The 14,952-nt window shown below is 33.2% G+C and overlaps 1 protein-coding gene across 3 annotated transcripts in view; it reads left to right on the forward strand.

The window, feature by feature from the left end:
- SUCO (SUN domain containing ossification factor) overlaps window positions 1-14,952 on the forward strand; it is a 91,732-nt gene that overhangs the window by 38,246 nt on the left and 38,534 nt on the right. Inside the window, exons 8-14 of one of the 3 annotated variants that reach the window (XR_007148213.1) lie at window positions 513-649; window positions 1,690-1,757; window positions 9,192-9,299; window positions 11,372-11,477; window positions 13,772-13,792; window positions 13,979-14,034; window positions 14,519-14,610. Coding sequence is in view for 2 of the 3 variants with exons in the window: in XM_047840752.1 (XP_047696708.1) it covers window positions 525-649; window positions 1,690-1,757; window positions 9,192-9,299; window positions 11,372-11,477; window positions 13,772-13,792; window positions 13,979-14,034; window positions 14,519-14,610 (576 nt within the window). In the remaining variant the exon portion in view is untranslated. The remainder of the gene's footprint in view (window positions 1-512; window positions 650-1,689; window positions 1,758-9,191; window positions 9,300-11,371; window positions 11,478-13,771; window positions 13,793-13,978; window positions 14,035-14,518; window positions 14,611-14,952) is intronic. The other 2 variants (XM_047840752.1, XM_047840753.1) reach the window with 2 other exon arrangements.

Here is a 14,952-nt window from a genome sequence, read left to right on the forward strand (position 1 = left end):
TAATTTTAATCTTAATTAAAACCCATTCTTGTAAATTACTGAATGAGGATAAAATAAGATAAAGTAGGCAGAGCAGTGGTGTTTATTTCAATTTATAAGGAAATTTGAGGCATGGAAACTTTTGAGTTATAAAGCTTTAAACTGTAAATGGAGTTGGACTAAGATATTACACTTTCTTTTGGCTATTTCAGAGTTAAAAATTCTTAATGTTAGAGATAGAAGGACAACATTCATCCTTAATAAAATATGTATGCACAATATTTTGATTCTCATGGATAAGTTTCGTTTTGAGAGTAGACATAAATCAAGTAATGTGGATTTTTGTAATTTGTTTTTTAGAAATATTTTAAAGTATTAAAGTAAAGCAGTTTGAATTGCTTAATGGGTTTTGAAAATATTCTCTTAAGCATTAAAACCTGGTCTTCACTAGACAGCAACTTACTGCTTTTGTGATCACTGTTTCCTGGGAGTATTTTTAATCATAATCATCATATATATATGTTTATAATAAGGTTTGTCTGCAGGTCAGTCAATGCATCCATCTTCTAATGGAGGTCTACATGCGACAAAAAAAGTCCAGAAAAATCGAAATAATTATGCCTCAGTAGAATGTGGTGCCAAAATTTTGGCAGCTAATCCAGAAGCCAAGGTACTTAACTATAAATTTCTTATATATGTATATATAAGAAACTACTAACTTTATTAAATGAAGGCAACTGTTTGCTCAGAAATATCTATCTATATCTATATTATTTTGCTGAGAACTATATTTTAACATGAGCTATTTTTCTGATTCACTAATAAATGCAGGATTATGCTTTTAGAGACATTTTCTTGTATGAATTCTCCTGTTGGTTGATACATTGTACTTTTTTTTTCTTTCAAAGACTTTATTTTCTTAGAGCAGTTACAGATTCACAGCAAAATGGAAAGAACGGTAGAGATTTCTCATATACCCCTTACACCCACACATGTTTAGTCTCCTCCATTATCAACATTACCTCCCACCAGAGTGAAACATTTGCTACAGTTGATTAACTTACACTGACACATTATTATCAGCTGAAGTCCATAGTTTACCTTAGAGTTCATCTTACCATATGGTTTTTGGGTTTGGGCAAATGTGTAATGACATGTACCCACCATTATAGTATCATGTAGGGTATTTTTACTGCCCTAAAAATCCTCTGTGCTCCACCTATCATTCCTCCTCCCCTCGACTCCTGGCAACCACCAGTCTGTTTAGTATCTTCATAGTTTTGTCTTTTCCAGAATGTCACATAGTTGGAATCATACCATATGTAACCTTTTCAGATTGACTTCACATTTTTAGCACTGAATAATACTCTGTTGTCTGGATGTGCCACAGTTTCTGTTCATCTACTGAAGGGCATTCATCTTATTTTTAACTTTTAAACCTGTTTGAGATTTTAAAAAGGAAATAGCTAATAGAAAATCATTTTTCCTTTATGGTAACAGACATTTAATTTTAAACATTTTGTCATAAGGCTAACTTAACACTTACAGACATAACTGGTAAACTTCAGCCATTTTTATGCCTTCTTCTCAAATGAATGTTTTAGAATCTTAGTATTTGAAGATCTAAAAATGTAGAAATCCTAGAAGTCTTTAGAGTTGAAATAAATATTTTTCCATAAGTAATTTATTCCCTTCCCCCCTTTAAAACAGAGCACATCTGCTATTCTTATAGAAAATATGGATCTTTATATGTTGAATCCTTGCAGCACTAAAATTTGGTAAGTAATAAAAAATTATGTACTTTAATCTATATATGTACATATATTATGGTAAGCTTTTATGTTAGGATTAATTTGTTCATGTAGTCACTTAAAAAGCATTTATGATTGACAGGTGCTGGTAGTATAATTACCTTAGGTCCTGGGATACAGAATTGAAGATAAAATGCCTTTCCTTTTAAGGTCACACCCACACACAAAAATAAGTCTAGTTAAACAATTATGAAGTAGTGTAAGAAGTATTGCTGAAAGGTTATTGTAGGAACAGAGATGATATATACCTGTGAGAGGGGATGAGAGGGTTTCCTAGAAGAAGTAATTCCTGAGCTGAATCTTGAAGGATTCATAGGAAGTCACAAATGAGGAAGGCAAAGGCATTCAGGAACTGTAAGAATAAGGAGACATGCTAAAATATTTCTTTTTTCTTCTTCTTCTTCTTCTTCTTCTTCTTTTTTTTTTTTTTTTCTTTTTTGAGAGAGAGAGAGAGACAGAGAGAGACAGAGAGAGCACAAGTGTGTGTGAGGGGCAGAGGGAGAGAGAGAGAATCTTAAGCAGGCTTCACGCTGACTGTAGAGCCCAACACTGGTCTTGATCCCACGACCCTGGCTGGGATCATGACCTGAGACAACATCAAGAGTCAGACGCTCAACCAACTGAGACACCCAGGAGCCCCTTAGTTTAAAATTTTTTGAAGTTTATTAAAGACCACAGAGGTCAGTGTTTGTTTTAAGTAAGGCAGTAACGTGAGATCAGTGGTGTCTTAAGAAGGCTTGTCCTCAAAGGATGGCCTACAGCAGAATGCAGTTGGGAGCATGGAAACCAGTTAGGAACCTGCTTTAATTAAGGCATTGGCAGTTCAGATACAGAAGAGAGGGGGATATGAAAAATATAGCAGATAAAATTGGCAGCTCCTGGTTAGTAACTGGATGTGGAGAGAGTTATCTCGGAAATCTCCCAGGATTTTGACTACTACTTGGTTCTATAATTCTGCTGTTAACTAAGAACATAGGCAAAGGAACAGATTCATGGGGGGAAATAAGGTGTGCTCTACCAATAGTTTCATTAGATTTTTTTATTTAATTGCTCAAAAGCAGCTGTTCAAAAAAGAATTGAGTAAATCACCATCATACTGATTTACTAAAAATATGTTATTTTTTTTCTTATTTTAAGGAAAAACTCTTTAAACTTTAAAGAGAGTGCTTATTTTCTACTGTCGGCCTTTGCTCCTTTTGGTACATTTAGGTTCATTTTGAAAATGAACACCACATTATTAAAGTGTTTTAAGGGATAATTTTAAAAGCTCATTTTTCCTTATGTCATATATTAGATTTGAGGAAATGATTGTCTGCAATTGTAATTAAAATGTTATTTGGGGGTTTTGTTTTTATTTGTAAGAGCCTCTGTAGTCACTAACAGACAGCTTAAGTGTTTATACTGCAAAATTTTGAATTTCAAGCAAAGACATGTTGGGATGAAGTTGTATGAAGTAGTCATCGCTACCCATTTGTATTTTATTTATTATTATTTTTTTTTAATATTTTTTTTTCAACGTTTATTTATTTTTGGGACAGAGAGAGACAGAGCATGAACGGGGGAGGGGCAGAGAGAGAGAGGGAGACACAGAATCGGAAACAGGCTCCAGGCTCTGAGCCATCAGCCCAGAGCCTGACGCGGGGCTCGAACTCCCGGACCGCGAGATCGTGACCTGGCTGAAGTCGGACGCTTAACCGACTGCGCCACCTAGGCGCCCCTACCCATTTGTATTTTAATGTTTCTGCCAAACAGCATGTATTGAGGTATATGTGTTTATTGCATATTTTGTGTTTGCTCATTCACATATGTGTCTTTTCATGTAACTTTAGAACACCTTTAACTGATTTCACCTGATTGTAAGTAGGTTACTCCTCCTAAGGTATATTAAGACCACACAGTCTCACTGTAGTTTTAGAAGCCTTAATATCTGGTAGAATAAGTTTATACCTCCATTTATAGAGGTTATACCTCACTATTCTTGTCTCTTTGTTTTTTATTTTAAAATTTAGAGTCATCTTCTTGAGTTCTGTGAAAAATGCTGGCATTTTTATTGGTTGTATCAAATCTATAGATGAATTAAAGGATAATTGACATTCTAGGATTTTGAGTCTTTATTCATTTGTTCATTCGATTATTGAGCATGTTAGGTTGGACATGTTAAGTGATGCTGCTGGTGCTGGAATAACATTGTTTTACAAAATAGACTGAGATCTCTGCCGTTGTGGAGTTTCTATCCAGAAAGATGTCAGTCCCTGATCACCAGTGAGATTGAGCATATTTTCATGTACCAGTTTTTCCTCTCCTCTGAAATGCTTATTTTATCCTATGTTTTCTATTGATAAGCTTTATTTTTTTAACTGGTTAGTAGAAGTCTAACTTAGCAGTTGTTTATCTTAGAAAATGGATACAATGTCACATTTTATCTTAGCTCTGGATGGAACATATAAATTATATATGTTGCACATATTTTCTCTAGTTTGTGAATTATCCTTTCAGTTTCTTATCAGTGTCTTGATGAATAGAAACTTAATGTAGTTGTACTTACCTGTCATACAATTTTGGATTTGTTATATGTCAGATTTCTTTGGCATAAAAAAAAAAGATAACTCAAATTTTAAAATTCTACAAAATATTTGCCTTTCACATTTAGGTTTTTAATCCCAGTTGGATTTTTTTAAATATAGTATGGAGAAGGGACTCATTCTTCCCTCACCATTTTGCTGTTTAGATAATTGTTTATTCTGTAGTTCACACTTTCCCCTCTGATTTACAATGTACCTTTATCACAAAGTTTCCTTCTAAGCATGGGTTTGTTTCTCTATTCCCTGTTCTGTTCTGTTGGCCAGTTTATCGATGCCTGTAGCAACACCACACTTCCTTTTGCTTTATGGATCTCAGTACCTGGTAGAGCAAGTTTTTGCCTCATATTCTTCAGGACTGACTTGACTGTTCTTCTGCTCTGCTTTTTCCTATCAATCTTGGACTTATCCTGTTGAGTTCCCCAAATGTCATGTCAAATTTTGTTTGGAATTTTATTGAATCTTGAGATGAATCAGATTTTGAGTTTTCTTATCCATAAATAGGACATATTTTTCCTTGTCTCTTAATGTCTTTCAGTAAGATTATTTTTAAAAATTTTCATGGTTGTATATCTTTTATTAAGTTCATTTCTGGGAAGCTATTTTTTGTTGCTATTGTAAATATATCTTAAAAATATATATTTTGTTGTGTATAGATGTCCAGTTTTTTATATGTGGATCTTAAACCCAGCTACCTTTTTATATTCTGTTTTTCTAATAATATGTGGATTATTCTTTAGGATTTCTGTATAGAAAATTGTAGCTTCTCTGCAAATTTTTCTTCTTTAAAAATTTTTTTAATCCTTTTCATTGTATTTTACTTTCTTTTTGTCATCTCATGCTGGCAAGTTCCTTGAGAAAATTGTGAATAGAAAGATAGTAGGCAGTATCCTCTTACTCCTTATTTTGAAGGCATTGCATCTAACCTTGTACCATTGGATATATTCTACGTTTGGAACTCAACTATAAACTCATCTGGGCCTATGGGAAGATAACTAATTTTCTTTCAAGCATGTGATTTGAAAACTAACTAATACATTCACATGGTTCAAACCCAAAAAGGATAAAGGAGTTACAATGAGAAATATCCTTCCAATCTCTGTCATCCATCTTCTTATTCATTATTAAATTTTTAGATATGTTTTCAGTTTCTTTATGCAAATATAGACAAATTTATACAAATATAGATTTTTATACATCTTTTCACAGAACATAGTATATTATGCACACTATTTTTCACCTTGAGTTAAGTTTTAACTTAGTATCTGGTCATCTTTCAATTTTGTTCATAGAAAACTTTTTCATTCTTTTTGATAGCTGTATAAAATTTCATTATACGGTTGTACCATGACTTAACTAGTCTTCTGATGTTGGATATATGAGTTGTTTATAATCTTTTGCCATTGCAGTGTTACTGTAAATAAACTTGTGCATGTACAATTTTGTACTGGTGTGAGTAGATGGCATGTAGTTTAAATGTTTAAACTACATTTAAAACAAATAGTTATATGACTAGGTTTTCTATTTATTCTTAAATTAGTTTTGGTAAATTATACTTTTCTAGGAATTGGTTTAATACATTTTTAAAGTTTTTATAATAAAGTTATTTGTAGTATACTGCTTTAAATTTTTTTTAAATCCTAATATTTTAATTTATGCCTCCTATTTAATCCCCACATTCTACTTTTACTTTATTGATTCCTTCTATCATATCTTTTTATTTTTTCCTATTTTATGGATTTCTGTTTGAAACTTTATTATTTTATATTTTCTTTAAGTTTAATCTATTGAACTAAATTCTTTTGAGATATGCACATTTAAGTTTATAAACTTCCTTCTTAATTATATCAACTAAATTTTGATACATGGTGTTTTATCACACTGCTTTTGTGTTTAGATGTCTGATCTTTTTTTTTTTAATTTTTCTTTTTTAGATCTCAGATCTTTTAAAATTCCTGACCTATAAATAATTAAAAGAAGCATGTTGAAATTAGATTTGTCAACTTTTATATGTAGTTCTGTTAATTTGCGCAGAATATTCTCTGCTTCTAAGAAAACATAAAAGATGAGGCATAAAAATGAAAAAGCATTTTAAAATCAACTGAGGAATATTTACAACCTATTTACATTTTATGTATCATGCGGCTATTTATTAGGTGCATACACATGTTAGAATTGTTAAATCTTCTTGGTGAATTTACTTTTTTTTTTTTTTTTAACATTTATTTATTTTTGAAGGAGAGAAAGAGCATGAGTGGGGGAGGAGAAGAGAGAGAGGGAGACACAGAATCTGTAGCAGGCTCCAGTCCCTGAGCCGTCAGCACGGAGCCTGATGAGGGGCTCGAACTCACAAACTCACAAACATGTGAGATCATGACCTGAGCTGAAGTCAGATGCTTACCTGGCTGAGCCAGTCAGACACCCCTTTTAAAACTTTTTTTTTTATTGTTTATTTTTGAAGGAGAGAAAGAGCGTGAGTGGGGGAGGAGCAGAGAGAGAGAGGGGGAGACACAGAATCCAAAGCAGTGAATTTACTTTTTATACCTGGTAATATATTTGTTTGAAAGCTTATTTTTTCTGATATTAATATATAGCTCATGTCTTCTTAGAAGTGGAGAATTGTATACAAATTCTTTTGTATACATTGTATACAAAAGAAAGAAGTGGGGAGAATTAACTTTTTATTTTCTTCTTAATACTCTTTCAGAGTATTGTCATTGTAAATAACAAGTAAAGTCTCAGTTTGATTTTCTTTAGTTCCCTCTCCCAAGGTTGTTTTGGTGGTATGGGAAATGTTTAGGCTTTGGAACCAGGTGGATTTGGATTTTGACTTTTAGCTTCACTGCTTGTTGGCTGCATGACTGTTAGGGCTTTTGATTCTGCTGCTTTAACAGAGACCGTGGAACTGTGGTTTAAATAAGAGATTTAATTTTCTTTGATGGAAAAGCTCAAGCTGGTAGGTAGTGCAGGAGTGTAAAAGAACAATGAAAGGACCCACACACCTTCTGTCATGTTCCTTTTCCTCCCCTGCAGGTGTTGACCCTGCCTGGGTTGCTGAAATGATTTATTCCTCCCACATTCTCATTACAGCCTGTAAGGCAGTAGAAAGCAAATGGAGAAGTAGCAGCTCCCGTTTAAAGGCTTGACCTGAAAATTGCACTTGACACTTCTGCTCACAGCCCATCCTCCAGAACTAAGCAGTATGGCCAAGACTGAGAAATACAGTGGCCATAAGAGCTCAGCTACATCTTGGAGGAGAGGTTTCTTATTAAAAGATAGACGAGAAGAATGTGAAGTAACCAATTAGTGTTTATTGAATTGTTTTATAAAATGGAGATGATAGTCTTTGCAGTGTGGTTGTAAGAATTAAAGGATGGATGTAAATCATCTAACATAGTATCTGACCTAGAGTAAGCATTTAGCAAGTTAGTTTGCTTCTCTTCATGAGCTTTTCTCTAAAACCTGATCACTTTTGCCATCTCTTAGAACTTGGCTCTGTTGCTCTGTCATAAATTAAACACAATATGTTAATTTTAATGTTTTTGATTTATTTCACTGTCAATATATATAATAACATTTGGTATAGTTATTACATTATAGTAATATAGTAATTATAGTATAGTAATTAGTATTGATTAGAGTGCTAGATGTCATGAGTATTTCTCTTCCCCAAATGCCATACTGTATGCAGTTTTATTTTACACACATGATACCATACTTTTAATTTTTCCTAAGAAGCAGTATTTTATGGCATTCTTCCATGTTTATAAGTACAGGTCACTAGCATCATTTTTAAAGAATAGTTTTATTGAGACGTAATTGACATAAAAATATATATACACATGTAAAATAAACTGCAACATGTCAAAATATGCAATATGATAATTTTTGACATTTATACATCTGTGAAATTATCACCACAATAAAGATAATGCACATATCCACCTTCCTAAAAAGGTTTCTCATGCTCCTTTGTAACTTTTCCTTCCTAAACCCTGCCCCCACAATAATTAAAGATCAGTTTTCTATCACTATAGTTTACATTTCCTAGATTTTTATATAAATGGTATGTATAGTTTCTAGTATCATTTTTTTTTTTAACGTTTATTTATTTTTGAGACAGAGAGAGAGAGAGCATGAACAGGGGAGGGTCAGAGAAAGAGGGAGACACAGAATCCGAAACAGGCTCCAGGCTCTGAGCTGTCAGCACAGAGCCTGACGCGGGGCTCGAACCCACAGACCACGAGATCGTTACCTGAGCCAAAGTCGGACGCTCAACCGACTGAGCCACCCAGGCGCCCCTCTAGTATCATTTTTAATGCCTGTTGGTATCTGATTGTTTGGGTGGACCATACTTGAATCCTCTATGCTAAACATCTAGGTTGACTTTTTCCCCCTGTGCCTTGCTGTGTTACACTGTATATACATACAGGGGTGAATGTTTGGATCAATGTGTCCTTAGGATAGATTTCTAAAAGTGTATTGCTAGATCAAAGGCTGTGTTACCCTTTGAAGCCACGTATATGCCAAACTGCCATCTAGACTAGTCAGTTGACACTATTACTAACTGTCCTTTGTGAAGTCATTCCTTCTCCAAGAATGTGCTTTGTCATTGAAATATTGTTATCAATATCTTGTGTTATTTATAGTCAATATAAATATCTTGTGTTATTTATAGTTACCCCACCCCCCCAACTAATGATATGCTAGAGAAATAATGAGTAACTTAGTGAAAGTCTATTTTATGCAAACTCTTTATGTTTCATATGAACTCTTATTTTGGTTGGTTTATCTCAATAATTGTCTTGTGTTCTTTTTAAAGGTTTGTTATTGAACTTTGTGAACCAATTCAAGTAAAGCAGCTTGATATTGCAAATTATGAATTGTTTTCTTCTACTCCGAAAGACTTTCTGGTTTCTATCAGTGACAGGTAAATTCTAAGGCTGCCTTCTACAGAGTTTGTTAGATCTCCAGAATAAAAATTTTTAAATGAATCACTTTTTGGGGCGCCTGGGTGGCGCAGTCAGTTAAGCGTCCGACTTCAGCCAGGTCACGATCTCGCGGTCCGTGAGTTCGAGCCCCGCGTCAGGCTGTGGGCTGACGGCTCAGAGCCCTGGAGCCTGCTTCCGATTCTGTGTCTCCCTCTCTCTCTGCCCCTCCCCCGTTCATGCTCTGTCTGTCTCGGTCCCAAAAATAAATAAACGTTGAAAAAAAAATTTTTTTAAATGAATCACTTTTTAAAAAACTTTAATTTTATTTCTTTTATTTTAATGTATCAGTTTGTAAGAACAATAATACTACTACCGTAGTATCAGGCACTTGTGAATCAGGTTACTTTCATTAACTCATATAGTTTTTATAATCATCCTATGATCTTATTTATAATCATCCTATGATCTTATTCCTTTATAAGATGAGGTTAAGTAGTTTGCCTAGGTCAGGTGACTTATTCAAACCTAGATGTGTATGACTTCAAGGTCCTTTTTTTTTTTTTTTTAATTTATTTATTTTGAGTGAGAGAGAAAGAGAGAGAGAGTGAGCATGAGAGGTGGAGGGGCAGAGAGAGAGAGAGTGAGTGAGTGAGTCCCTAGCAGGCTCCACTGTCATAGTGCAGAGCCAAACAAGGGGCTTGAACCCAGGAACCTTGAAATTATGACCTGAGCTGAAATCAAGAGTCAGATGCTTAACCAACTGAGCCACCATGTGGCCCCAGAGCCCTTATTTTTAATTATAACCTGTTGCTGCCAAACATTTCTTTAAAAAGTTATTAAAAACATTCATGAGTGTTTCATTTTTTATCATGAAATGTATTTTTGTTAAAGTATATTTTAAAAACTTTGTGTTGTGTGTGTGATTATAAAAGAATAAACATGTATTATAAGGAATTTGGTAAAGAACCACAATCTAATCAACCAGAGATAACTTATTAGCATTTTAATTTATTCTTTCCAGTCTTTTCTATATATTTACTAATTGTATTAAAAAATGAGTTTTTACTGCTTACATCCTGATAACTATCCTTAAAAGACACCATTTAAAATTCTTGATTGATTGATTGATTGATTAAGGTATAATTAACATACAATGTTGTATTAGTTTCAGGTGTGCAACATATTGATTCAATAATTCTATACATTAAATATACCATTTTTAATGAATAGTTTAAATTTTCCCCCACTAGGGGTATTTATTAATTCCATAAATACTTTGAGTGTCCCCAATGTGACATGTAGAATGCTATTCATTTAAACATTCTTCTGTAGTTGATCATTAGTGGTTTTATTTTCCATGCTGTTTCTTCTCCCATCTCACACTCAGCACTGCATATATACAGTTATTGAAGTTAATTCTCAAGACCTTTTGAATTCCAACCATTTTTCATATAATAACCTTGCTCTGATCCCTTCTTTTTCTCTAAGCTGTAATTTTAAGAGCATTCATTACTTGGAGGGATTTTTAAAATGCTGTAATAATAAAAAATAATACCTGTAGGCTTTTATGTTAGATTTCCTTTTAAAGAGGGGGAACAGCTATGTAAGATCTGTGAAATTCCAATCTAATGGTAAAGGATTTTTTCTGATTCCCTTTCCACCAGTACTTTTACTTAGACTTTATATCATCACATACGTTTCAGTACGTGAAAAGTAGAACCTCCTTCTTCCAAAATAATCTCTTGGTTACTCTTTATTTTAAAACCTCCATTGTACTTGGATAGAAGCCCAACAAACAGTTTTGGTTCTACCTTGTCTTCTCCTTTTCTTGCTTTCGGTAATGGTGTGATTTTCAAGATACTCTTCCCTTGTAAAGAGGAATCTGTCAGAGTTTAGTTGGAAAAGGAAATGTATTTATTCAACCCAATATTTTACTCATATTTAAACTATGTTAAGTGAGATGTTCACCCAGAGAGGGGAAAAAAAGCCAAACAGGATGTATTTTGAAGATGTGATGGAACTCTCAATATGTGGTTTATGATTTTTTTTTAAAAATGTTTCTATTTCCTAGATATCCCACAAATAAGTGGATTAAGCTGGGTACTTTCCATGGAAGAGATGAGAGGAATGTCCAGAGTTTCCCTTTGGATGAACAGATGTATGCAAAATATGTGAAGGTAAAGTTTATACATACAGGAGTATGTTTTTTAATGAAAACATACCTATTATTTATACTTCTTTGCTCCTCACCCCACCTTTTTAGAAATCATAAAACTTAAGAGGAAATTTAATGCAATATTCTTTTTGATAAAATTCTTGCATGGATGTTATTTTATGAGACAAATATTAATACATTCCCTTTTGTATACCTGGAAACTTAGGCCAATTTTTTGATATTTGCAGCTCTGATGAAATTTAAAATTGTATCAATATTTTTTTTGAGTCTTTATGTAAAATGTCATCTTCATAGTATCATATCTTTATTTTTGAGAGTGTGTGTGTGAGAGAGAGAGGGAGATACAGAATCCAAAGTAGGCTTCAGGCTCTGAGCTGTCCACACAGAGCCTGATGTGGGGCTTGAACTCACGAACTGTGAGATCATGACCTGAGCCGAAGTTGGACGCTTACCCAGGCACCCTATAGTATCATATCTTTATTTCAAAGCCCAGATTATTGTTAGTCACTGAAGTCTTTAAGCAGGTCTGATTTTCTTGTTTAGAATCTGATTCTTAGATTATTTTAATTTTAATATTATAACTTTTGCCTTTTTTATTGTATATTCAAGTGAACTATTCTGTGTCCAAATGCCAATTTTAAATAAACTTTTAAAAACACTTATATTCACTATTCTTGCTGCTTCTTCCACAATGTAGAGGTGGAAATCTCTACCAAATAGAATTCTCACTTTTGAATTGGATTTTAGGCAAACTATGGGAATTTCTTATACCTCTCTTCCTCTCTTTTTTTTTCCTTAAAATAATAGCACACCTTAAAGTACAATTGTGTTTGTAATATGACCTTTTGGAATGACAGCAGCTCTAATTTCTGTCTTTTCTTCTTTAAATGTGTATCTTTTTTAAGCATGTATTAAATTGGCTTCAATGAATGGGTAAACTTGTAGTATTCCTAGTCTCAATCTAAAAATGCTAAATTCTATTTTTAAAATATAGTTAATAAATAGTTCAACAGTGTTCAGAAAAATGAAGGTATATTTTCAGTTTCTTTTAAAGTGAATTCTGAAATAATTGTTTAATGGCCTTTTTCTATAGCAGTTTTTATACTAGGAAAAGGAAAAATTGTAAGAATTATTTGGCATTTAATTTTACAATTGAGACAATGCACATGTTATGAAATAGTTCCAAGAATCATTCTCATACCAACTACTTTATTAATAATGGCAGAGCATTTTATTGGTGGTAAAAAAATGCCAGCCCCTACTTTGTGTTTTTTATGGTGGGACACTATGGAGCATTTTGATGATTAGCTGTCTAAAATGCTCTTTTTGGTAGTAGTCTAAAAGCAAAAAACATTTAATTCTAAGTCCAATGTTAACAAATATTATGTAAGTTTACCTGGATTTTCCTTATCCCCAAATAAACCCAGATGTACAAACTACTTTTTAACAGTTTGTATTTTAACAGTGGGTTGATACATATCTTTTAGTTCTGTAAGTTATACTTGAAATAACATAGCATATGAAAAATTCATGCTTTCCCTAAAAAAATTTGTATATGGTATTATATAAGAATAAATATTATTTTGTATTATGCTAATATTTTTATCATTATGTATGTATATGTGTATATCCACATATGTATCAGTATATAAATAATATACAGATACATATATGATATGTATCTATAATTTTGAATTAATATAAGACACAGGCTGTTTCTAGATCCTCTTTATTACTTTTATGTATTTTTTTAAGTTTATTTATTTTTGAGAGAGAGATAGAGGGAAGGAGAGAAGGAGGGAGAGAGAGAGAGAGAGAGAGAGAGAGAGAGAGAGAGAGAGAGAGAGAATCCCAAACAGGCTCCATGCTATCAGCGCAGAGCGCCATGTGGGGCTGGATCCCACAAACTATGAAATCATGACCTGAGCCTTATTCAAGAGTTGGATGCTTAACCAATTTGAGCCACCCAGATTCCTCTCTTTATTACTTTTATAATGCTTTTATTTCTGACAGATAAATAAAACAGCAGCAATGAATTTTAGCTTAAGCAACATAACCTTAAAGTTAATTTAGTTCATTACAGTTCAATTATACTTTCTAGTTGTGATGGTAAGAATTTAAATCATTGATTTGATTTCTGCAGAGAAATAAGAGTACTACAATGTTATCCATTACAGTACATTGCTTTCTATACTTTAATTATACAGTATAATTTACAAATATTAAATGTTGCTTATGGCATGTTATCCAGACTTTGGAACTGATTTCTTTTTCTTTTCCTTTCTCTTGCTTCAGATGTTCATCAAGTACATAAAGGTTAGCAACCTTCTCTTTTGCAATATTGAATAACAAGGCATGGCATATTACTGCATGGCAAAAAAGCAAAATTTTACCATTATTGATTTTTGGGGAAATGAGGACTTTATTTTTAGAAATGTTATAATGAAAGAAACTGAATACATTGCTAGATAATCTCACATGCACTGTGCTTTTATTCTTTAGGTGGAGTTGGTATCACATTTTGGATCAGAGCACTTTTGTCCATTAAGCCTTATAAGGTATTAAAGAACAACATACATTTACTAAGTGATTAAAAAAAGAAAGTGATACACAAAAATCCCAGTATATTTAGAGTGAAGAAATAATTTCCTATCTTGTGAAGTTAATACTATAGAAATATAAGCTGTTAAACCTTTCTTGTTCCTAAATCCATTTTAGAAAAATGTAAAAATTTGCTCTGAGAAAAAATAACTATTATAGGTGTCTGGCTTAGCTTGCTTGCTATTTTGCTATGACGATAATATATGGAAAATCTTAGACTGATATCAAAACTGGTCATTACATTTTTAAATGTCTTAAAAGCATTTTAATGGACACAGTGGATGGATGACTACAGTGTAAGAAACAGCCGTTATTTTGAAGTCTAAAAGCTAATGACCCTCAAAAAATGACCAAAGTTAATGTATTTTGTCATTTGTAATGAAGAGATGAGTCTTAACTCTGTTTTGTTTTGAAAGTCTTTAATGAAATTGTTGTTAATAGGGTATTTGGCACCAGCATGGTGGAAGAATATGAAGAGATCGCCGATTCCCAGTATCAGTCAGAACGTCAAGAACTGTTTGATGAAGACTATGGTAAGTGGCTTTAAGACATGCGACTATTATGTATGGTTTTTTTGTTTGTTTGTTTTTTAAAATCTAATAACCTGAAGGGGTAGGACAAGGTTTTTTGACACCCTCCATTTCTACTTTATCAAGTCCTTGTGTTTTGCTTTTTTCTTTTTTTTAATGTTTATTTTAGAGAGAGAGAGTGCAAGCAAAGGAAAGGCAGAGAGAGAGGGAGACACAGAATCCAAAGCGGGCTCCAGGCTCTGAGCTGTCAGCACAGAGCCGACGCAAGGCTCAAACTCATGAACTGCAAGGTCATGACCTGAGCTGAAGTCGATGCTTAACCACCTGAGCCACCCAGGAGCCCCA

This window comes from Prionailurus viverrinus, chromosome F1 (assembly GCF_022837055.1).
Source record: "Prionailurus viverrinus isolate Anna chromosome F1, UM_Priviv_1.0, whole genome shotgun sequence".
Lineage (NCBI taxonomy): Eukaryota > Metazoa > Chordata > Mammalia > Carnivora > Felidae > Prionailurus > Prionailurus viverrinus.